The sequence below is a fragment of the Macaca mulatta genome, chromosome 18 (assembly GCF_049350105.2).
Source record: "Macaca mulatta isolate MMU2019108-1 chromosome 18, T2T-MMU8v2.0, whole genome shotgun sequence".
Classification (NCBI taxonomy): domain Eukaryota; kingdom Metazoa; phylum Chordata; class Mammalia; order Primates; family Cercopithecidae; genus Macaca; species Macaca mulatta.
In genome coordinates, this window is record NC_133423.1 from 59,246,760 (window position 1) to 59,273,041 (window position 26,282).

The window sequence follows — 26,282 nt, forward strand, 5'->3', positions numbered from 1 at the left end:
ATGTTTTCTGTGTGTCAGGCATTGTTTTAAGTGCACAGACATAACAGCTCATCATTTCATTTTCATGATAAGCCTATGAAGAGTGTGCTATTACCTCTATCTTACATTTGAGAAATCTGATGCATTATTTTTTAATTAACTTGTACAGGTGTTCATACAACTCATTAGTGGTAAAGTTGCAATTCCAACCCAGACAGTCTGGCACTGAAATAGATGCTCTTATATTATTGTATTGGTCATGTCACCCAAGTTTGCATACAATGAATTAAAATCAGAAATCAATAACAAAAATATAGGGCAATAAGAAATAAAAAGTATATGCACTACTAGAAAAATTACCGAATCACATTTTTTATTAATTTGCTTCTGTGCCAAGAAATAACTAAAATATCAATTACCACTTATTTATACATGATCAATAATGACAAACTGTATAGCAAAATTTATGACATAGGCCAATATATTATTTTGAGATTACCAATAAATGATTTTAATTTTTTAAAAAATCTAAAAATATTTAACATATTTATTAAGGGCAAAGAATAAAAAATGAAAATTAACAGCCATGGGAATGATTAAAAGGGGTATAATTATATACACAGTGAATTGAATACTACTTTGCATGGGAATTTGTTTTAAGATCTATATGAATTGTATCATTTATTTATAAAATACAAATGGTGAAAACTGGGTCAAAAGAAATAAAACACAAGAATAGATCAATGATTATAGAAGAAATTTAATTTGTCTACCAATAAAACCAAGAATCAATCAAGATACTTTATGAATCTCTCTACAAATACCACCTACAGAGCATAAGAAAGCATGGAAATCTTCTAAAGTCATTCTATAATGAAACTAAAATCTTGCAATCATAACCAAAAATTAATAATACAAGAAATAAATCCATTGGTGATCTTGCTTATGAGCATAGATGACAAGATCATAAATATATTAGCTAAATAAATTTTACAGTGTGCTAAAAGATATGCAAAACTATACAAAACCAGATTCCTTTGAAGAAGAGAATCTTCAGCTAAGACTAAGAAATGAATGACGAAATCTGATCTAAATGTCAAGTTTAGGGATAGAGAGCATGCAGTACTCAAAGTGTCCGTACTCACACCTGTCTGCTCTCTGTCTTTGGGCTTACTTTCCCCCCGATCCCCCCGCCAAATAACTTAATACTCCAATGGGCCTATCAACAAATCCTAGTTAGCTGTATTTCCACTGCATTCTAGTATAAGGAGAAAAAAATCCTTTTATTTATCAGTAGAAAATTTTCAGAACTTCCAGAAAAGGAAGGAAACAAAGCAGGAAGTATGTGAAAATTCAAATGCAGTACCCAATGTTCAAAATCTTAGACAAACAGTATGGTTTTATAGGAAAATAAATATAAAATATTAGTTGTTATTCTTGAAATCTATGAGTAAAGAAAGTATTTGGAAGCATATGGGGAAAATAGAAGATAGTGGAGGCAGAAGGAACCATTGAGATCTGTAGAATCAGTTGGGAGAGTAACACTAATTAGCAGCCATGCTGAATGTGGGGAACAATTCAATAACAGTCAATCAGTGAGTCACTAAGTTCCATTTGAACACCAACAGTCATAAAGGGATGACACAAAAATAGATGCACAATCAAATGTTCATTCTGGAATTGCACAGGCCTACCATGGAAAACTGTGCTGGTAGTAAGTATTGCCTTCTTTTGCTGGAAAGATCAGAACAATATATATTCTTGTCCGCCTGCCAATGGACTTCGTACATGTTTGAAAACCAGTGACCACATGTTTGCATCTTGAAATGACATGCTTATAAAGTGTGCATTTAGGTGTGTGTTTGGAAAGGGGAGCAAGTTTGTGTAGGGCAGAGAGAATAAACATTTTTATTTTTTAGAACATTAATCAGATATAACTGTAGAGAATATAAACCTCAGTTGGTTTTTAGAGACAGGGTCTCACTCTGTCACCTGGGCTGGAGTGCAGTGGAGCAATCATGGCTCATTGCATCCTCGACCTCCTATACTCAAATGATCCTCCCATCTCAGCCTCCCAAGTTGCTGGGACTACAGGTGTGAAACACCGCACCTGGCTATTTAAAACAATTTTGAGTAGAGAACAGGTGCTGGCTTTGTTGTCCAGGTTGGTCTTGAACTACCGGCTGTAAGTGAACTCCTGGCTCCTCCTGCTTTGGCTTCCCAAAGTGCTGGGATTTCAAGAGTGAGCCATCAGGTGTGGCCCACTATTAACTTTTAATTGTTCACACAGCCAATGTAATTGTGTCCCTGAATAGCAGAGATTTGAAAATCCAAGTATTTAAAATAAAACACTCCTGTATTTTTTTTTCAGAGTAAACGCTCAGCAATTTTTAAAGACTTAGAAGCAACTAAAAGTAAGACAGTGATTTTTTATGCAAAAATAAATGAATTGAATGAGGAATTAAAAGCAAAAGAAGAAGAAAAGAAAAGTTTTGATCAGATACTTGAAGTGTTAAAGTAAGTACTTAAAGTTTATCAAAATATGTGTATTAAAAATATTAATAAAAGAAATAAGATGAAATTTCCATATTTAAAATGTATTCTTAAAATGGTTCATATTTTTAATTATAACATAGTGTGGAATATATGTGTGGTATTTGTTAATTTTAGTTTAAAAAGCATAATCATAAACTGCTTTCATTCATTATTGCTTCTCTGGGTTTGTTCTTATTTTAATAACTTGGAATGTTTCTCCCTTTCCAAGGAGGAGAACTTTTATTCTTTATAACAATAATATTCTTCATTACTTTCAGATGTATCGGTTTTTATATGTCATGTTTAATAATTTATGGTTTTTCACCCAAATGTTTTTTATTAGTTTCAAGGTAAGAGTTCAGACTCAGATATTCTATAAAACCTCATGCAATGTATTCAAATTTATCATCTTCCAAAGTTTCTTATCAGTCACCTCATGAGTCAGGGATATAACTGTTCAGTGTTACTAAGGTCTTTGGCTTGGAGAATGATCATACTCTCAGGCTCATTGGGTATCCATAGACCCTAACCTAGTACTTATTTACTCTTCCTTTACTCATTTTGCTTCTCATTTCCTGTCTTGTAAAACATTGAGAACTGGACTTGGAGGAGTATTAGAGGAACATGCATTGGCCACATTTAGGGACAATGGTCTGCTTTAAATAAAGAAGGCTACTACAAGCATTAGCAAAATCATAATGCTTGAGGGACAAAGTGTCAAAAAATGTCTATGCCCAGCCTGTTGCCATGCATTCTAATGGAGTAACGTCAATGTCCCCATCAAGCATTTGTTTAGCTGTTATCATAGGGTAAAACTTACTTTCAACATGGTAATTCAGCTTTATCTGAAAAAGACTACTCGTATTCACTATATTATGTGAAAAAGCAGGAAAACATATCATTTACTTTTAAAGATATTTATCCACCTTGTTTAACACCTGTCAGAATATCTTAGGACTCAAAGATATAAATATAAATGTATATAACTTACATTAAACTTATAAAGATCTAATTCAGGAGCTGATGAAAATCTTTTCTTCTGGCTTCCTCCCATTTCAATCCTAACTTCTTCTGAAGCTGGATCATATGGCCTTTTGGACAAGAGTGGTTTCCATGTCTCAGTGAATCAGTTCTCTCTCTAAACTTGACAAAATCCTGCCTTCTAACAAGAAAAGGAGAAAAAGAATTAGCCAATACTGTGGAATTACTTATACAACTATTAATTAGCAGTGATGATATATAATGTCAAATAATATTTAAAGCTACCATTGAACTGCTTGCTATTGTGCCAGGTATATCCTGGACAATGTGTGTACCTTGTCTCATCCAGTTCTTACAGCCAATGGTTAAATTGTATCATTTCCAATGAATGCTGAGAAATAGAGGCTCAGGGAACCTAAGATCACACTCTTAAGTAATGGTAGAGCTAGCTTCAGCTTAGCTCCATCCTGTTCCAAGTGTGTGCCCTTACAACTAACCCCCTAAAATGGGATTACAAAGGAAGATCAGCTGTTTTATGAATAATCTACTGATATTTTCAATAATTTCCCATAACAAGTTACTTATTATTTATTGAGAACTCATAGTGGGCATACTGCCAGGTCCCAATAAGGACAAATAAATGGCAAGTGGGAAAGTGTATCTTCAAGTGTCTGAAGATCTTTGCAGGGAGACAAACCTCACATATACAAGACAATTAAAATATGGTGTTAAAAATAAAGGCAATCAAAGCCATCCTTGACCCTCACTTAATTTTTATAATTGCTTCTTAACTAGAAAGTGGAAAATTAAAATCCAGACCCATAAGACTTCAAAGTCTGCTTGTTTTATCACTGTGAGAAAGGAAACATTTTATTGCATAGATATGCACGTATATGGTGTATAAAAATGTCTGTGTAGATATAATTAATAAAATACTATAATTAATATAATTCAATATCAAAACAGTATAGAGAACAAAGTACATGTAGTCAAGATATATCAATGTTTTTTGGGAGCAACTATGAACACTTTATCGTTTTGGTCACACTAGCTCCTTCCTGTGTGAATTTCATTGGTTCTCTGTGCTCCAAGATGTCGATATCATTGGCTACTGATCAGACATCACTTAATAATTTAGAATGTTATTGGTATGAATGATGTAAATGAAATACCAGGGCAATGCAGATGAAAGGGGAGAAGAACCTTATTTCCTGTGGAAGAAGAGGCTCACATCCACTAAGTGTAAACAAGGTGATATGTTTTCAAATTTGCTGATAACAGCTATAATGAAGAGAGGGAAAAAATGAGTACTTAATGTTGAACTGCTGAATCAGAAAAAGGCAGGACTAGATTTGAATTCTGGTTCTGTCATTTACCAACTAGTTGAGCTTACACAAGCTAATTAATTATCCAAGTTTAGGTTCTTCAACTCTAGATGGCTATCTCATTATTATTTCATAGAGTGGTTTTTATTGTATTAAATGGGATATTATTTAAAAGCAGAGATATTAGTTTAGCCCTTCCCAAAATATTAGTCTTGCTGCCTTTATAGTTAACGGTGCAAGTGATTAAATATATCAGTACACTTGTTAACTAATGTGGATAGAATAAGACTGTGCTGAGCTTTTTCAGATACCTTATTCTGGACACTGAGTTGCTGCTCAACTTTGGCAAGCAAGTTATTGTTACCAGTATTGTTTTAACCACGTTTTGATACTTTTCTACTAGTATTGTTCCTTACATAACTACTGAGTTCACCATAAAAGTTATTTTACCTTTGCATTAGGATGTGTTTAATTGCAAATGATAAAATATAGACATGTACACACACGCATACATACACACACCTATTCATGTACCAGCTTAAACAGTAAAAAATGTATCATCTTATGTAACAGGAAGCATAAAACAGTAAAACTGCATCATCTTACATAGCACCAGCTTAAACAATAAAAAAAGGTGTCATCTTATATAATTGGTAGAGCAAGCTGCAGGGTTGTTTGATTCAACAGTTCAACACCGGGCACTCATTTTTTTCTCTCTCCACTATGGCTGTTGGTAGCAACTTTGAAAGCATGATGTGTAAGTCACATTTAGTGGGTATGAGCTCTTCTACATGGAATTAAGCGCTTCTCACTCATTTCCTCGAGCTATCTTAATATATCTTCTCACCCCTGGACAATGGGTCATATGCTGGTTGGACTAATCAGAATATATCTCTAGAGTTACATGCTGCTTGGAGGAGGGGTTTTCTTGAAATGCTTAGAGAACAGAAGCATGCTGGACAGGCAACCAAGAGAATCCACTGTTTTTCCATAGATTTTCTTCTACCTGGATGATTTAGATGTAGCCCTATGGAAGTAAGCCTTGGGAAAAACCGGGGAATTTTTCCAAGGCCTGTCAGCTCAAGACTCTTCAAGATTTTTCATTTGGGTCCTTTTAAAATGTCTCATAAATGCATTTTGAAAAATAAAATGTGAATTGATTAGTGGCACATGGAATTCTTTCTTCATAGGAACAAATTTGTAACTATGAGATTTAAAAGGGAACATGCACAAGCTGTGTTCGATCATTATATGCAAGAGAAAAAAGACTGTGAAGAGAGAATCTTTGAGGAAGATCAGAGATTTAGAGTGCTCCTTGCTGTGAGACAAAAAACTCTTCGAGATACCCAAGTGAGTATTATTTTTGAATGTTTCAAAATGAAAGAAATATAGTGATAGTCAAATTAGCAGATAGTTTGAGACAATTTTTATCCTGAAGTAGCAAGGGTATTGAGATTTTAAAACTAAATTTGTTAGCATAATAAACCTGTAAGTTTTCATTGTTTCTTCTAAGTAATTATGATATATTCATAGAGCATATTGTACTTTTCAATGCATATTATGTGTACTCTCATTTATTATCATACTTTATTTTATTTTGAAGTCTATTAATATAAAAATATAGGCTATATTTATTCCAGAGTCCTTTTGTGCTTTTAATGAAAGACCTGAGAATGAGAATGGTTATCATTTGTTTCTGAATAAATATACTTTGAATGTTTACCAACCACTTTTTTGAGGAAGGAAAATACATCACACTCATTTCCTGTAGAAAAAATTTGCATAATATTCTAATGGACCTATAAATTTACTTGTTTGAAACAGGGAAATTGTGTTAAAATTTCTTTTAAGCCTGAATTTTTATTAATCAAATTATATAAAGCTATACCTATAAAACGTTTGCATTCAGTTAAATGATTCCTATCCCATTTTAAATTTTGCAATAGTTTTTGTTAAATTTAATTGTAATGAATTAGTACCATATTTAAAATACATTTAAAATATTACTCATTTTTGGAAGACACAATGGGACATCTTTTCTAAAAAGCAAAAAAAATTTCTGTACTATTTTAAAACTCTTTTCTGTGAAAGTTTTCAAAGTATATGTAGTATCAATATATGAACTATTTTCGATCCTCTTATTTATATATTCAAATATGATATTTATATATTCAATTATTATATCAATATTTCAATTACTTTCCCTACTTTTTACATATCCAAAGACGTGTGAGAACTTTTTTTTAAAGATTATTTGGAACAAATGTACATTGAATGAACAAGTGTGCGGGTGAAAGAATGTACCTTCTTTAGTTCTATTGGTGTGGTTTGTCTATAAGAAAATTATTAAGAAGAGAATAATACTTTATTAATAACAATGCTAAGTAAAATTCTTCTTTTTTAAATGTGGCCATTACATTTTAAAAAAAGATTTTCTTGACCTAAAAATATGAAAATAATTGGTGCCATCTAGTGGCAATATGTGATACCTCTTCTTAGAGCAGTTGCTGAAACCGATGGCTGAGTTTCAGATGTGTGAGCTACGAATGGATTGGCGGAAGCTTATACTCTAATGCACCTCTCAAAACAAGAAGGCTTAAGTTATTTACCAACTTAAGCATTCTTCCCCACCTCATATTTTATTAGAGCAGTAGAATTAGTTATTTGAATTCAACCACATTTTCCAGTCGCAGTGGTGCTGAGAACACAGTGGGGTCTCAATAATCATTTATCGACTGGCATTCCAGCACTATAATGGAACAATAATAATTAGTGAAATGGCAAAAGATGGTCAGCAGGAGAGAGATGAATAAAACATCCTCTATAACCAGCCTCTGAATCACTGAGATTTGCATTTCTTTTCATCAAAAAGCCTGTCCCTACCTTTCTACTCCCAACTGTACCCACCCCCAGCCACTTGGAAGCGTTATATGGTCTCATGATTTTTTTCTGGGCACTGATCTCTATCTGAACTTGTTTTGGTAATTCTTTTATACCTGTTTTTTGTCTGCCTATCTCCTGTCATAATAATGTCTTCTCTAAGGGGAGGGAATTTTCTTTTATATCCTTCTCTGTATCCTAAAAGCTCAGTACCATGTCTGGCCAGAAGTACCCAATAAATGTGTGTTGAATGAATAAATAAATAAATAGAGAATGGATGCTTTTTTTGGATAATTTTGCTGTCCACATGCTTGATTGCAGTAAGAAGCAGGAGCATTTCAGAAACACTCTTCAAACTCCACCAGCCTGATACTCCTGATACTTTACCAAACTCATCCTGGATGCAAAAGCTGAATCAATCTTTCGCTCTGTGCGTCTCTCTCTCTCTCTCTCTCTCTCTCTCTCTCTCTCTCTCTCTCTATCTCATTCTCTTCCTTTTCCTGATACTTCCCACTCTTGTGAAAATGGTTAAACCATCTTTTGCTTTCTAGCACTTAAGGATTCTGTTAACTCTGTCAACAGTTCTTGCCAGATAACCTTAAATTTATATGAAGTTGTCTCTTATCAGTTTCTTGGATAGCTCTTTGTTGTGCATTCACCTTATGTGACCAGAATCATAGAGTTTGAAGATGCAGAGTTTAGAGACTGATGTGCCTTATCATTAATGATGATATTTATTTATGATTATGATCAGTTATTGAGTGTTAAATAATGAAAAGACCATGTGATTTCTCATAGAAACCTGATCTCATCCCTGTTTAGGAAGTGGTAAGGGTGCAAATGGGTATGTGATGTAAAGGATCCCTGCAAAGAAAAGAGTCTCATTAAAGGCATTGTTATAAATCTAATGTTACTAATCTGAGGTGTCCCTTTTGGGTAAAAGAATTGATCACAATTATGGATCATCTGTAGGGATGGTTTAATAAAATACTTCACAAAAGCCAAAGAGTTAATGCAGCATATGAGAAAACACACAATAGAATTAGAAATACAAACAGCTAATAAAAACAAGAAAATACACACAAACTTCAGATAACATACAGACAGCATGGTTCTGGAGTTAAATTTGATCTCTCTTCAGTAGGCAATTCCATATCAGATATCCTTAAATGGTAGATTTTTTAATAATGTCATGGCATTTTTACTAACTGCCTATAATTTGCAAATGCCATTGCTTAAGATTAAATTTTCAGTGTACCATGTTCATCAGAGGACTATAGTTCTAGCTAGTGATGTTTGTCCTTGCTTTTGGAAAGGTCTATACAAAATTGCAGGTTACATATGATGTAATTTATTATGAGTTGTCGTTAGAAAACCTGCTGCATCGCCTATGTCATTTCCTTTCTCTGTGTGTTCTTTCCATAGATTTGCTCTCCCCTCTATAATTTAGCTTATGAGAGAAGTACAGTGAACTACACTGGAAGAACAATTTCCAGATTGAGTTCTAGTAGAGACAATGTCCCATTCCTTGTAGAGTTAATTGCTTTTTATTCTGCTTCCTATTCTCTACTCTCAGGAAATACCTCTTCCTCTGGCTATAGCAGTCCCAAATTTGGATATTAAATTAGTTTTTACCCATTCATGGAAAAGTTTTAGCTTAATACACTGTTTCATTTGACCACCAAGTACTGGAATAGTAAGCATTTCAAACAAATTTAATCTCTGAGATATTCTAATGATTATTACAATTTGTATATTATTTTCCTATTGGTTAGTCATCATTTCTGCATTCTCACAACTATTTCATGAGTATTACTGTATTCAAGGCACTCAATGTTGAATGACCGAAACCCTACACTCCATTTTCAAGACACATCAGCAGGAAGATGGAAGATGTAAAAAACAGACTTGCATATAGTGGTCACACTCAAATTATAAATATGATGACCACATCCAAATTACAAACAGTAAATTGTGGCCTTATCCACTGTTCTAAAAAATTAGAGATTACTTTGAGTAAAAAACATGACATATTCTGTGGTCTCAATTGTGGGAAATGAATGTGTGATAAATCTGAAACATTTAGGGGCGCTGACCAATGGATTTCCCGGGCAAGAGTAATTCGCCTTAATGACAACCTTCCTGTCGCAAAGACTATTTTACTATAACATGATTTTTTTTTTAAGTTAGAAACATGCTTTTCATAATTAATATTTCTTTTAAAAGTACTTCTGATAGGATTGAGCGTCAATTAATCACACATAATTATATAAATTAGGCTTATTGTATTGCTTTTTAAAAGTAACTTGTTAAAATCTATTGCTGTTTGAGGAATGAACCTTTTAATTTGAAGATTGGCCGCAAGAGTGGTAATTTTGTATCAGTGATTACCTCATGTTTTTGCACAGATCTGGTGCTTCAATCATCACAAGAACTTAACAGGAGAGAGTAGCACTAGAATATAGAGGAAGGATGGGGCGTGGATATGGGTGATTCCTAAATATAAATTTAATAGATTTTGAGTGTTTCCTTAGAAACAAGGAAGAAGCTTCTCTTACTTGTGAATCTCTTTCTAGCATCATGTCACTCCTTGTGGATATGTGGTAGAATTACTGCTAATACTACATTAAAGCAATGTCTATCTGAAATTTGAATAGATTTTTTTATTTTCTGCATTGACAACTACCATTTTTAGCTTTTCTTTTTTTAACTACCTAGAGGCATCTATTGCAATTATTTGGCTGTAGTTCATTTCAATTTTTCTAAAAATTAGTATTTTTCTTATATAGTTGTGCTAATACCCAATGAACATAGTTTAGATATTATAATTTTCTCAGGAAACATTCATTTTCCAGTGGGAGTGGAAAATGAATGTTCCCTAAGAATATCATATCACTTTTGCAATGCCTTACCCCACTGTGGAGTAAAGGCAAAATATGTGATTTTTCTCTTTTGATCAACTAAAATAACTGTTTTCAAATATCAGATTGCATCTTTAAATAGACCTTAATTGGCTATGGTTTATTAAATTTTTAATACTAGATTTAATTTACAAACATTTAATTTAGAATATTTATTGGTCTATAATTCTATTTTGTACTTTTTTAAAGATATTGGTATGGAGATTTACTACCATTTTTAAAATGAAATAGGAAGGTTTATTTAGTTCTTTTTCTATGTTAAATTGCATGGGGCATTTCAGTTCCTTAAAGGTTTGATACATTCTCTCATGATACCATCAAGATATGTGAAGGGTCTGAGATTTTACCCTGGCAAGTTAACCAGTTAGCCTGCCATAGTTTCACAGATGCTAGCAGAAGAAGACATGAAACTCCAGCCTGAGAGACAAAGAACTTTATTACTACACAACAGGCAGCATAACTGTTTCCTTTGGCTCCAAGACTCCAGGGGTGATATGAAAGTGGTCCATGTGGATGCTACATATATCAGAGGTTTTTATCACAGCTGACAAATCCTGAATGTAGGAATCCCCCAATTTTATCAGGTGGCTTCTAGCAAACTTACCCAACTTTTGCCTTGGAGGAAGACACTACCTTTGCTATACAAACATGATTGAAAAGGGAGTTCGAGATAGAAGCTGTTACAAGAAGTGTGTGGTGAATTCATGGTGAACTGCTCCTAACAGATATTACTGGAGCTTGGCTCTTTTCTGAAGAAAAACTTTAACACTATATTCTTTTTTTTTTCATTTTCAGTGATCAGTGTTTACTAATTCCTTTTGAGTCAATGTTGCAAAGCTGTATTTTTCTAGAAAAAAATTATTTTAACAAGATTTATAATTAATTATCATTGAGGTATATGAAATATAGTTTTTTAATTTCTTCCACTTATGTAGTCATACTTCTTTTCTTGTGCATACTCCTTTTCTTTTTTTTTACTTGATCAGCCTTGATACATTTTTACATTTTGTTTTTCCGTATACTCTGAATTCTTATTTATAAATATTCTTTGTGCTTTTTAATTAATTTTCGCTTTTTTCTTTATTATTTCCTTTGACTTTCATAAGTTATTCTTTCTTTAAAGCAACTTGAGCTGTCTACTTTGGTTCATTATTTCTCATTTAGCAATTAAAAACACATTTTTCAAATGATCAAGTATTCTCTGAATACAATTTAGGCAATTTAAATACATAGTGATCTCATTTAATGTTTTTAGTTGCACATTGACCCAATTACAATTTAGGGAATTTAGCTGCCTTGAGGCCTTTTTCGGGGGTGGCGGAGGCAATTAATAAATAAGTAACTGACATAAATCATTATTTTAAAAACTTCCTTTTATCTCCCCAGGTTGAAAGTGGAGGGTGTCAGGTGTTGTTTAAATTTATGTTAAACAGTCTGTTTAATTTGCGTGGCGGGGGTCCAGGTACTGTGGGGCATGCCTGCAATTCCAACACTTTGGAAGGCCAAAGTGGGCAGATCACTTGAGTCCAGGAATTGGAGACCAGCCAGGCAACATAGTGAAAACCCATCACTACAAAAAGTACAAAAATTACCTGGGTGTAGTGACATGGGCCTGTAGTCCCAGCTACTTGGGAAGCTGAGGTGGGAGGATCACCTGAGCTTGGGAGGTTGAGGCTACAGTGAGCCGTGATTGTGCCACTGCATTTCAGCAGGAGTGTCAGAGTGAACACCTGTCTCAAATAAATAAGTAATTGGCATGGAGTCTCCAATTTTGCTCCATAGACAATTTCTGAGCAACTAAATCAATGAAATAATTAGTTTAATCTGGTTAACTAAAAATTCCACATATTGAAAGTTCTTATATTACAGTCTACTTGATCTGTCATAGACTATTCGTGGTGTATTGAATTGCCTACTTGATTTATTTCTGTGGGCTCTGCTTTATATATTTGTAGGTGTTGTTACTCAGTGACTATAATAGGCTATAATTATTAAATAATCATTTGGATTGTAATTTTTTTATAAAATGGCAGCTTTCTTTTATATTATTTTAAAGTTAATACTATTAACTCCCGCTTTTCTGTGTATTACAGTACTTTAATTTTGCATTCTCTTATTGACTATTCTGACTTACTTTTTAGATGTGCCTTCTGTAAGCTTTATGTAATAATATTTAGAGTGATTTTGCTTTTTCAACCCATTCTTATTTAGTGATTCGATTCATTTGTATGATAGCTTTATTGGTTCTTGCTTCTATCATTTTAATATTTTCTGTGATACCTTTCTGCTTTTATCATTATTACCATTTTTTGGTATGTATACTATTATTTACTTTTATTGCTGTTAATAATAGAAAATGGAGACATTCTACTTTTAGTTATATTATTGCTTCAAATAATTAAAGGTATTCTTAAATCTGTTTTGTATTAATTGTCAAAGTCACAAATCAAAAACTTTTACTTACTCCAACAATACGAACAATTTGGCCTCTTTTCTTCTGTTATCCTTTCTCCCTCCTTGCTTCCTGGTCATAATTAATTGTGCTAAGAATTTTGACTTTCCTATCATTAACGTGCCGTTATTGTTTTTACCATGTAAATTGGCACTTTCAGAAAGTGTTTAGTCTTTTACATTTAATTTTGTAGCCATATCTTCAATAATTATTTCTATAATATTCTACATAGTAAATTGATTTTCATATTTGTTAAGAATTCTTTTAACTATGACCTCTCCCACTTTAGTGATTTTAATATCAATACATCTCTTAGTTGATCAAGCCACATATTTTGGGATTTCTTTCCATTAGACAATTGAGTTTATATATTTTCCAAGTTGTCGTTATTCATGAACAAGAAATGGTGGCATATAAATTTTTTAATGTCACAATCTCAGTCCTTAACTGTAAAAGAGAATAATTACAAGATGTGCCTTCTAGACTTCTAGTGAGAATTAAACATGTTAACATGAGCACTTAAAAGAGTTTTTGGTATGAAATAGGTGCACATCACATTAATAGTTTTATTTTTGTCATTATTATTTCTTTCCAAAAACTCTACAGATTTTGCTCATTTGTTTATTGGTGTTTAGTTTGCTTGAGAGCAAACCTGAAGGCATTTTTTATTGCCTTTAAAGATAACCTTTCATTCCTATTTTTGTTCACTTACAATATCAAACAAGTTGCCTTTGTATATTTTAAATTAATAATTTTTCATTTTGCTCAAATATGAAAGATTTAATCTTGAACTCAGGGTTTTTAAGTTCACGTATGGGAAACTTTTGTTCTATTTATGTCTTTCACTATTATTTACATCACATTTGCTTTGACTCTTTTAAAATTTGATACTACTATTCCTGGACTATATGTTGTTTTCTGTTTTCCATATAATTAAAAAGCTTTTGTTTTCCTTTGTCATGCTCAGGGAGATTTCTATTTGTGTCCTTCGCATTAGTGTCAACTCTGAAGCCACTGGGATTTTGAGGTTATTTGTTCAAGCTGTTGGCTTCCCCTAACTCTTGCATAGACCTCATTGAAAATCCTCATTGGATAGAGTCTTAAAAGAGCTATCATAATTAGTCTTATAGACATTTGAGAGAAGAACATTCCAGAGACAAACTATTCAGGTGGCAGCATGCTTAGACGTTCAAGAAACAGTAAGGCCACCAACTCATGTAGGACAGAGGGAGCAATGAGGAGGATGATAGGGGAGGCTAGAGAGATAATGTGAACCATTAAGGAATTTGACATTTACTCTGAATGAAATGGGGAAATAGTTCAGGTTTTGAGCAGAGGAGTGATAAGTCCTGACTTATGTTTGAAAAGATTGACTGAGGCGACTGGGTTAAGAATCACTGAGACTGCTGGTTCAGAGAACCAGAGTGGAAATAGAAGACCGCTTAGGAAAATAATAACGTCTTTATTTCCTACTTGTAAAGTTAGTAATAACAGTAATAATAACAAGATAGTGAAATCAATATATTACTACAATAATCAATGACTATGTAAATTATCTTGGCTTGTGAAAGAGTTACTAGGCATATCAAAAAAGCAGAGAAAAGAAATGCAAATGCAGTTATAATTTACTATACAAATTAGGATAAAGATAATACCTAATAAAAAAGAAAAATAATCTATGTGACAGGAAAGCAGACTTATAAACAAAGTTAAAAGGCAGATGACTCATTGGAAAAAGAAAAATAATTGCAAAATATATGGCACCTAGTATCTTTAATTTATTGAGTGCCTATAAATGAAAAAGCAATACAAAATATTCCAGAAACTATGAAAATTCAGTTCATAAGAGCAAATATGTATATTAAATTGATAAATATTTCTGATAATCTCAAGACCTTAATTAACACAACAATGATATACCTTAATATAGGAAAAGAGGAAATTATGCTAATATCCAGAGTTATAATAGACGCATTAGAAATGTAAATTTGTCCATTCCTTCCAGATGGAAATTTTGCAATGTTTTCAGAACGCCCTAAAAGAACATATGCTATGATCTACTACTATTCAACATTAAAAATATGTCCTATAAAAATGATTAGAAAACTATACAAAAATGGTTATTTAGGAATTTCCATCTAAGTTTGCTTTTATATTAGTAATGTGATACACAATATGAGATAAGGCTGAGAATACAGGTAAAGAGTATATTTTGAAGACCCAGTGAAAAGTTTACACTTAATTTGCAGGGGGAGACATGAAAACTTTTTATGGAGTGTAATGTGCTCAGAGATGAGCTGTATAGCAAGATCAATTAGAGAGCATCATATAGGATGAATTGAAATGAAATGTAAGCACAAGCTGCAGATAAAAGTCACAAAAAAGTGATTTCATCGTCAGAGAAGTGATGAGGCACTGACGGAACAGGAATGTGGATGTAGACTCCACAAAGCCCAATGCCAAATCGTATGTCATGTGAAGAAAACACTGGAGGGTAAGAGGTGGTGCCATCCTGGTTGACTGGCAACAATTATGTTGGCATTATCAGTACAAAGAACTTTTGACGACTGGATTTTCTTAAAAGATTACCTGTTTTGAACATAGTAGATCTTTTTTTTTTTTTTTTTTTTTTTTTTTTTTTTTTTTTTTGAGACGGAGTCTCGCTTTGTTGCCAGGCTGGAGTGCAGTGACGCGATCTTGGCTCACTGCACCCTCCGCCCCACCAGGCTCAAGCGATTCTTCTGCTTCAGCCTCCCGAGTAGCTGGGATTACAGGCAGGCACACCACTACGCCCAGCTAATTTTTGTATTTTTAGTAGAGGCACGGTTTCACCATGTTGACTAGGACTGTCTCAATCTCTTGACCTCTTCATCCGCCTGCCTCGGCCTCCCAAAGTGCTGGGATTACAGGCGTGAACCACCGCGCCCGTCCAGTAGAGACTATTTAAGTGGAAATATGTACCCAGGAATTCACCATGCAGAGGTAGAGTTTGGGATAAGGAGTAAGAATGAAGTATAAGATCTGGGAGTCAGCCACTGCGTTGATAGTTGAAACCAGGGGAACACATAAAAACCTTGAAATAAAGTAGAAAATATTTGAAGACAGAATCTGGGTATGTTACTCCATACAGTATTGTTTCTCAGTTCTTTTCTATTCAGTTTGGAAAATGGGTTGGGTGGGGGCTCTGCAACATTTCTCCGTTGTCACCGGGCTCTAAGTTAGGCTCTGCCAATAGGGGGCACTAGAGGGAGACTGGAAAATTTAAGGAGAAAAAAGAAACTTGTTCCTTACTGCTTGCTTCCTCTGTGGGCTTCCTTTAGCTTCCTGTCTGCCTGTGGTTCTTGTCAGCGTCTTCCTAGGGAGCAGCAGTTCCTTCCCACAGCTTCACCTTAACACAACTCGTGGCTTTTGCAACGCTTGCAGAACTGACTTTTTCACATCCCACCTCAAAGACATCAGAGCCGGCCAACTGGAGCCCCTCCTCTGAAGTCTGTGCTCCAGCCTGGCAGAGCCTGTTCTTTTAACCCAGAGACGTTAGCATCAGTCCAGAGGTTTGAGTTTCAGCTCCACAGGGGCTCAAAAGTGCCAAACATTGCCAAAGTGTTGAGTTATATATTCTTAACTTTGCCACTAGGGAGAGCATCACTGATAAAAAGAGTGGCATCAGTCCATTGGTGAAGGCAGAAGATGAAATGTAATGATGAAAGGGGCAAGTGCATGGAAAGAAATTAGAGAGGGCAGCTTTGGAATACTGTTTAAAGGGCTTTAGTAATCAAGGAGTTTAAATGTTTTATTTGTTTGCAACTTTTAAATACCGGAAATAAATATTTTTCAGCAAAAGGGAAAGAGACAGGATTGAGGGAGAGATTGTATTATATGTTGTGTGATGCAGGATTTGCTTAAATATTTGGTTTGCATTTCACTTGGTGAATGCTTTGAAGTAGAGAATAATACCTCACTCCTGTTAGCCTTCCAGGGTCTGTCACAATGTCTAGGACACAATCAATTATCAACATTTGCTAAATTGAAATCCAAATGAAGTGATGCAACTCTTTAAATAAGCGAAAAAGTAAAATTTATATTTCAGTTTACTTTGGCAAAGATAAACTATATTGATTTTTGTTCATTCATTCACCGATTTATTTATTCATTTTGAAGTAATGTGTTGTCAGAATCTGTGTGAGATTCTGGGTGTGTTACAAAGACAACACTTGCTTTTAATTAGCCTCCGTAAGCAATGGTGAAAAAAACAGACACAAGCCAATTAAAATAAGGTGTAACAAGTACTTTTCTTGAATTAGGCAGAGAGTTCTCTAGAACCTGGGAAGAGGCGCTTGCAGGAAATCTCCAAAAAGCTTGTGAAGATGAATATTTCAGAACTAAATCTTGGAAAGTGGGAACAAGATAGCTAAGAAAAGAATACTTCAAGGCGTGAAAACACTAGGAGGAAAGGCATACAAGTGTCAAAAATCAGCATGCATTTAGGGAACTGCAGGTGGTTTATAGTGTTTGTAGATCAGATGCAGGGAGAAAGGTCCTACATACAGGTAAGAACCATGTCATGAAGGCTCTGAATGTCATACTAAGGAGTTCGTATGTTAGGTTATGAATAATTGATCAGAAGGGTAACAAGCTACCCTTCCAGCTGAAACACATCGAACTGAACTTCGCAGATATTTCTGCCAGACTGCTGTTTCGCATTAGTGTCACATTAACAGGCTATAGGTAGACTGAAACATTAATCTTGTCAGCACTTAGAGTTGTTGGAAATGGCCTAGGGATGGCTCGAGATTAGGCCTAGAAGCCTGTCCCATCAAAGAGCCTTGTCCCATTACCCCAGTGCAATGAAGTGAAAATTTCTTTTTCAGTGCATTCCATGACATAAACATGGTTCACTGTCATTGATTACATGTAATAAATTGGAGACAGACAAATGATATTTGATGAAGCTATGCCAATGAAGAATTTAGAAGTGAAATTATGAGGTTCTAGTGAGATGAAAGAGTGAATTCTGGATTTTTTTTTTTTTTGAGTTAATGTAGACAGAACTTGATGAGTCTTTTGGTGCTGATGGCGAGAGGAATTGTCTAAATATATATCAGGTTTCCGACTGTGACAACAGGAGAGTTGTGGTGTCAGCATCCAAAACCAGAAACTGTAAATTGAGGAATAGATTTAGAACTGGATTCAATCAAATGTAAAATATCTTTGGAGGAGCTATTTAGAGTCCAGTGCCCAATTGAAAGTAAGAATCTGAAATTCAGTTAACAAAATATGGTTGGAGAAATTATAAGCATATGCACTGCATCAGAGGCTTCAGGAAATCTTTAATAATACAGGAAACATGGAGAATCAAGATACAGCTCTGGATGGGTGATTATGAGATGGAAAAGGGAGTAAGAATAGAGGCAACAAATGACTCAGAGGTTGTAATTAGAAAACAAGGTATAGGAGTTTGAAACTTCTGAGGTGGCATCATTCCAGAAGACAACAAGTTAGAAGGGTGTCTGTGGGTATGAATGGTTAATGGAACATAGAATTGAAGTTAACTTGATTTGAGTAATCCCATAAATTCTAAGATTAAAATGTTGGCGAGGTCATACAATAGATACTGAAGTAAAAGAGAGTGATGGGTGGAACAAGAGATAGACAGGAAGAGAAGAATGAGTACCATGGACCAAAGCCCTTGCTTAGCGTGAAAAAATAACCAGGAGACCATTGAATGGCAGGGCAATAGGTGGGAGAAGGTGGAGGATTATATTATTTGATCAATATACATTCGAAACAGGAGTATTTTCACATGAACATGGAGGAATAATAGTTTGGAAGCAATAATGGACAACTAGGTATACACTAACTGCAATTAGACCTTCTAGTATATGGGTTCCTGATAAAGTAGCAGTCTCTAATTCAGACCCAGGTTTAATTATACGAACAGCTGTATCTAGTATTCTGAAATAAGGATAAAATATAGCTAAGCTTGTTTACCAAGAAATGGCACCTCTAAAGTTCACATTAGAAGGGTTTAGACTGGAATAATTGTTCAGTTCAATTAATAAGTATATATTGAGTTCCTGCTGCATAAAATACACTATTCTAGATACTGAGGATTGTTGCAATAAAGCACATCCCTTAACTCTGAGAAGCATATTAGCCTTACAGAGGAGAGAGAATAATAAACATCATTTTAATACACTTTGCTAACCAGAGACAGAAACAAGAAAGCGGGACAGTGTTAAAATGCAACTTCTAAACATTGCCACCATTTCTTTTATCAGAAAAGTTTTCAAGGAGAGAAAGTGAGTTACTGGGACTACCAAGACTTGATAGGTATTGCCTCACCTATACCATTACTAAAGGCATCAACAAAATGTTAAGTTATTATAAGTATGTATTTATATATGAGTGTCTATCATCAAGAATTTTTACAAATTGCATAAAATGGGCTAAACTTTGCTGAACATAGCATAAGACATTTTAAAATCTTGGTTGTTCATATAATTAAAAAGAGCTCCAGTTGTCCTGTCCACCTTCCTTTAAATAGTATGAATTTTACTTGAGAGTTGTTACCTTCAAGAAGGTCACTTCGTCCTGCTTTCAGAAAAAATGAATTTAATGTTGCATAAATGAGATAGCTACAGGATTATAATGTTCATAAGCATAGATCTTAGCCTAAAGTGTTCCACCAGAGCCAGTAAACTGTTTTTAGTTACTATACGTTTCTAGTTCATTTCTATTTCTTTAAGCCTTTTAGGAGAGGTAGAGATAGGGAGATACAGAGAGAGGCAGGCTAGCTCTTACTTTATCTTTAGTGAGTTATCAGTGGTTTTCCGTAGAAGTAACAACACCAAGTGTTCCCTGTTAAAGTTAGGATTTTTGAATGTGGCCCTGATGCTCTGACAAATATCACAAATATGACTTGCACAGTGTCCTGTGGGGAGTATTGTTAACATTACCCAGGTAGCCCTCCCACTGTCTGATTTATTTCCTTATAGAGAGCATGTATACCTGACTTCCTGAGGGAGCTGCATATCTCAAATTTGGGTGTCATGATAATAATAACAGTTTGAGAGAAAATGAAATAGGCTATAAAGAGAAAGGAAATGGAATATATAAACTATTGTACAGTGTCATGTTCATTTTCAGTACTATATAAAATAATGAAAATGTTTTTCAATAACCTTTGTTGATTTTTATAATGTGAAACACACTTTATGGAAAAAGACAATGAATGTACAAAGCGAAAAAAAAAATTAGTAAAAATAGTTTTAGCTTTTGACTCAAATCTCTGCGTTATTTGCCATAAGTTTAGAGTTGAATTCTGAAATAGAACAACTTTAAGATAAAGGATCCCTCTTTTCCCAGCTTTGGCAGTTCTAAGTTGATCTTTCAGGGTTCAAGTGTAAGTATTTTGTTGTTGTTGTTAAAGCAATCCAGTGTGGTAGGCCACAAAGGATTTATGTTTCTAACTTAACAGTTGCAGTTGGAAAACTTAAACTTAGAGATGTTAAACAAGACTTTCTCATAATCAATCAGCTTTTATGTTTCGCACCTGGAATTTTAATGGGTTCCCCTTCTACTAACCCCCATCACCCCACTACACACAAATATCCTGAAAGTGTTCAATAACAGTAAAGCAGTGGGATATTATTACCACTCACTGCGAGTGCCCAGATGCCCTTGCATTTGTCATTGTTCTTTGGGTACTAAGATCAAGAGGCTGGATGCGGTGGCTCGCGCCTGCAATCTCATCACCTGGAGAGGCCAAGGCGTGAGGATCGCTTGAGTCTAGGAGTTTGAGACCAGCCTAAGCAACATAGTGAAATTTCAGCTCTATTAAAAATTTTAAAAATTAGCCAAATGTAGTGGCACACACCTGTAATCTCATCTACTCAGGAGGATGAAGCAGGAGAATTGCTGAGCCCAGGAGATCAAGACTGCAGACAGCTATGATAGCACCACTGCACTCCATCCTGGGTAACAGAGTAAACCCTGTCTCAAAATTAAAATGAAATGAAAAAATTAAGATCAATCAAGGGGAATTAAGGCCTAACAAAGGCCCCAAAACTTTGTGGTCAAGTGACTTCTAAAGTTAAAAGGTAGACAGAATGCAAACAATATATCAAGGCCTTCTCAAAATGTTCATTAGTAAATCAGGCTTACCTTTACAAGGGACACTTTACTCAGGCACATAGAACAACAACAAAAAACTCCCAATTTCAGCAGGTTCCAGTCACAACACCATAACCATTACCTGTATGATGGGAGACAGGCAAGTGGTGTATGTTGGGCAGGAAATATTATCAGAAGTTATGAGGTAAGAAAATGTAGTACCATAATTTGCACCCCTAGTTTAAAGCCATGTGTATGCTCAGCTTTTGACATCTTGGCATGTGATAGGCCCTGAACCCATAACATCCAGAAATTAAAAAACCTGCACAGCCAGAAAGCACAGTCCCCACCAGACTGCCCTCACTTCAGACACCAGCTCGCTACAAATTTAGGGATCCCACAAGTAACCTCAGGTTCAATAATTTGCTAGAAAGCTCACAAAATTCAGAAAAGTGCTGTTTAATTATAAACAGCAACAGAATATAAATTAAAATTAGCCAAGGGGAAACACAAGAAACCAAGCACCGAGTCCAGGAAGGGTCTAAATACAGAGCTTCCATTCATCCTTTGCTCCCTGGAGACAAGGGTGGTGTTACCTCCTCTCTGCCACGAGGTGTGACAATACATACAGAGGATTGCCAGCTAGGGAAACCTTTGGTGTTCAGAGTTTTTATTGGAGCTCAATCACATATTGCCCCTGTGGCTGACCTTTATTCTCCAGCCCCTCCTGGAGGTCAAGATAATCACCAGTTTTTCCAGAGGTTGGAACTGATGCTGTAGTAATTGCATCAGTTACTGATAAAAGTAATTGCCAAAACAACTTTTGCACCAACCTAATATGTGACCCAAAGTCCCCATCATAAGTTCCGTTATTAGACTGTCTAGCAGCAAATCCCCCAGACAAGTAAAGACATTCCAGAGGCCCAGAGGTCATCCCAATAGGTGAAGGCAAAGGCCAGACTGCTCTTTAGGTAATTGGACTCTACACAAATAATTACTGAAGAAACCAGACATTACTCAACAGCATGAAACATGAGTCCTTGCCCACATCCAGCCTCAGAGGATGCAGATAAATATGTAGAATTCCATAGATCATGCATTTCCAGTAGGGGAAAGGAAAATAGTAAAACATCAATGTAGTATAAGTTATTACCATAAGACTCTAATAAATATAGAAATGTAGTCTTGTGTCCTAAGAAGTTATTTAATCTGTGATCAATCATAATAGTAGATATTTTAGGAGAGAAACTATTCAAGATACTGTTCAACTGTCTGTGGAAGGGGAAGGTATATGAGGATGACTTGAGGAAAAAAAAATCCATGCATCTGAATGGTAAGATTGATGGAGACGTATTTACATGAACTACAAAACACAGGAGGAAAAGCAGGCTTGGCAAGAAAAGAGCTGCAGAATGAAGTTATGTGTGTGTTGAGCTTAACGTTTCTAGGTTGTTTTTGAAATGAGGCCTAATGGACAGTTGCATATAAAAGGCTGATTCTTTCTCTCAGGTAACCAGGGTAACTTTTGTATCACTACTGGGTCCCTTCTCATATCAAATATTCTCAGTGTGGCATTACAGCTTTTTAATTTAAGCCCATGAAACCCTAGAGGTTGGTTTCAGAGATCCAAAGATTTAGGTAAAAGATCAGGTAGGCAAGCAGTAGTAGATCATATAGATTCATGTGTGAATTATCTAGAGTTATATATTTTACTAAACTTTAGTATAGATAGTTAAAATTGTATTTTTCTTTTTTTTAATTTTCTTTCTTTTTTTTTCTTCTCTCCCTCTCTCTCGCTCTCTTTTTTTAAGAAACAATGTCTTGCTCTATCATTCAGGCTGGAGTACAGTGGTGCTATCATAGCTCACTGCAGCCTCAAACTCTAGGGTGATCCCTGCCTCAACCTCCCAAATAGTAGTTGGGACTTACAGGTGCATGCCACTGCACCTGGCTATTTCTCTCTCTTTCTCTCTCTCTCTCTTTTGTAGAAACAGAGTCTCATCGTATTGCCTAGGCTGGTCTCACCCTCCTGGGCTCAAGCAATTCTTCCGCCTCAGTCTCTCAAAGTGCTGGGATTACAGGCATGAGCCACCATGCCAAGCCTGAAATTGTGTTTTTCATTTGCATGTAGCCAAATATCACAGAAAAAGTTAACCAGAGAAATGAGTCAAGAGGATCATCATCATATCAACTGTTGTATGAAATAGACTAGATAAATATGTAAAGATTTCATCATAGAAAGCAGAAACACATAAAAAGTGTGCTGGGAAGAAAGTACGAAAGTTCAAACAGGTCAAATGCAAAATAGAAATACAAAGTTAGTTTTATTGCATGGGGAAAAAGCGAGTGTGGTGTGTGTTCAGAAGTTAGAGTTGGTGAATGTGAAGTCACTAGTATTCGGGAGTTACTTGAAGTTAAATGTAAGCATTGACTTGCCCAGAAGATTGTGCAGAAGGATACATACGTGTACGTATTACTGGTGCTCAGGCACAACACCTCGGTAGTTAACAACTTGAGCTCTCCAGTCAAATAGCTATCAGTTCTAATCCTGACTCCAAGATTACCTATTTCATTGTCTTGGTCAAATTACATAACTACTCTTAAGTGGCAATTTTCTACGGAGCATATAGTTATAAAGATATCTGAGATATTTATAAAGCATTTATTTAATTGCCTGGAAGATAGTAAGCTGGTAAGCACACAATAAATGTTAGCTCCTATATACAGAGGTTAATACATATTTACTTAGTGCTATGGTTTGAATGTTTGTCTCCTCCAAAACTCATGTTGAAATGTAATTGCCATTGTAGCAGTATTAAGAGGTGGGACCTTGGAGGGTGTTCAAGCCATGAGTGCTCTGCCTTCATGGGTGGGATTAATACCATTATAAAAGGACATATTTGGCCCCCTTTTGCCTCTGCCTGTCTGCCTTCCTCCATGTGACGATGCAGACACACAAGTCTTCTCCCAGATACTTGGGAGGACTTGATTTTGTACTTCTCAGTGTCCAGAACCATGAGAAAATAAATTTCTGTTCGTTATATATTGCCCAGTCTTAGGTATTATGTCATAGAAGCACAAAACAGACTGAGACATGCAGTATGCAAATGAATGAATATACTCCACTCTGTAAATCCAGAAAAAGTAATATAACCACTTAAATATAGTTTACTGTAACAGTTTTTCAATAAACTATGGCAATTTGATATATTTGGCAGTGACATTAATATTTTCAAAAAATACATTGATATAAATTAAAAGCTACTTCCTTGAATTGATGCAGAATTATATGTGAGATAAGACATATAAATCACCTATAAAAATATAAAAGTATTTCAATGTTTTGTGCAATGTGGAGTTAGGAAAGTTAAAGATATTTCAACCTAAAGAATTTCAAATGAAGCATTCCACAGTAAAATGTCTACTGTGTGAATTCCTCTCCATATAAACATGGGTAGGCACAACTCAGTTATTTTAATTATACTTAACAAGGTCATTAATTGGATAATTTTAGTTTCCAAGGCTTTCTTCCTCTGCCATATCCTTGTTCAATGGCTGCCCCCTCTAAGGCCTCCTCAGACCTCCTTATTAGATTTGTCATTTTATTCCCTGCTTCTACTGAGTCTTAGGATTTTTTTTTTTTTCTTTTTTGAGACGAAGTTTTGCTCTTGTCACCCAGGCTAGAGTGGGATGGCACAATCTCGGCTCACTGCAATCTCCACTTCCCGGGTTCAAGAGATTCTTCTGCCTCAGCCTCCTGCCTCAGCTGGGATTACAGGTACCCACCACCATGCCCAGCTGAGGCTAATTTTTGTATTTTTAGTAGAGACGGGTTTTTGCCATGTTGGCCAGGCTGGTCTCAAACTCCTGACCTCAGGTGATCTGCCCACCTCGGCCTCCCAAACTGCTGGGATTACAGGCATGAGCCACCACGCCGGGCCCATAGAGAGGATTTTACTCTTCACTGTTTATTACAGTTTTCTATTGGAAAGCCTGCTTCAGTTGTAGATTGTAATAATTGTGCAGGTAGGGACAGTGTTTTTTTCTTTTTCTCCAATGTCTATCAGAGTGCTTGGATATAAATTTGAATAATGTCTATATCATGTATTTTTTATATTGACCATGACTCTCTTAAGTGTAAACGTGTTAGTATACCCTTTAAGTGCTGAGAAAATTCAGTTTAGTGTCTTACCCACAGACAAACTGAAGTTCTTTGTTGAGCTGCTTAATTTATCTATATCTAACTTTTTATCTTATCTAACTGCTGCGTGTATTTTTCTTTATTTTTATTGAACTCATACTATATTGAACTCTGCGATAGGAAATTACAACCAAGTTGAATTTTTACTTAAATATAGATATTAACTCACTATATTTATTTTTCCTGACCATGGAATTTATATTTGTCTATCATTTTATTTTCTTCTATCTCATATTATTCATGGAAAGAGTTTATTTGATTACTATTCAGAAGTACAGATGACAAGGCATATAAATGCAATAAATATTAAAAGACTAAAAATTAAAAATTTGAACTCTATGCATGTGAAACCTCTTCAATGCATATCTGTGAAAACTCCAATCGCCAAGTGAAATTGCTAATATTATTAGACAGGAAAATGGATCTAATACTGTATATTCTTGTAGGATGCATTACGTTAATAGAATCCTCAGAAAAGATTTACATAGCCTGCTCTGAACCTAATTCTCTTAGTATAGAAAATAGACCACAAATTATTCTTACAATCCTTGAAAATAAATTCAAACTTGAAATAAAGTGGGTATCATAAATGACTTCTTATAAAATATATGGGATAGTTTTTAGGACAAAATTTTCTAAAACAAACATTTGTTGACACTTTACCATGAATTTGGCATTATGTGACTTAAATAAAGATCTTGTCTCCAATGAACTCACTGTGTATTGGAGAAGCCTGGTATTAAAATAATAATAATATATATGGCAAATGCAGTGATAGATATGTGTGTAGAGTACTTACTACTATGGTGGCATCCAACCCAAACCTGAGGTCAGTGAAAGAAGGAATTCTGAATGTGGTAATATAATTTCTTAGAGTTGTTGAGAAATAGCTAAGC

General features: G+C 34.9%; 1 protein-coding gene across 1 annotated transcript in view; it reads left to right on the forward strand.

The window, feature by feature from the left end:
* Positions 1–26,282, forward strand: part of CCDC178 (coiled-coil domain containing 178) — a 483,853-nt gene that overhangs the window by 182,742 nt on the left and 274,829 nt on the right. Inside the window, exons 17-18 of the mRNA XM_001101213.5 lie at positions 2,351–2,496; positions 6,011–6,170. Coding sequence (XP_001101213.3) covers positions 2,351–2,496; positions 6,011–6,170 — 306 coding nt within the window. The remainder of the gene's footprint in view (positions 1–2,350; positions 2,497–6,010; positions 6,171–26,282) is intronic.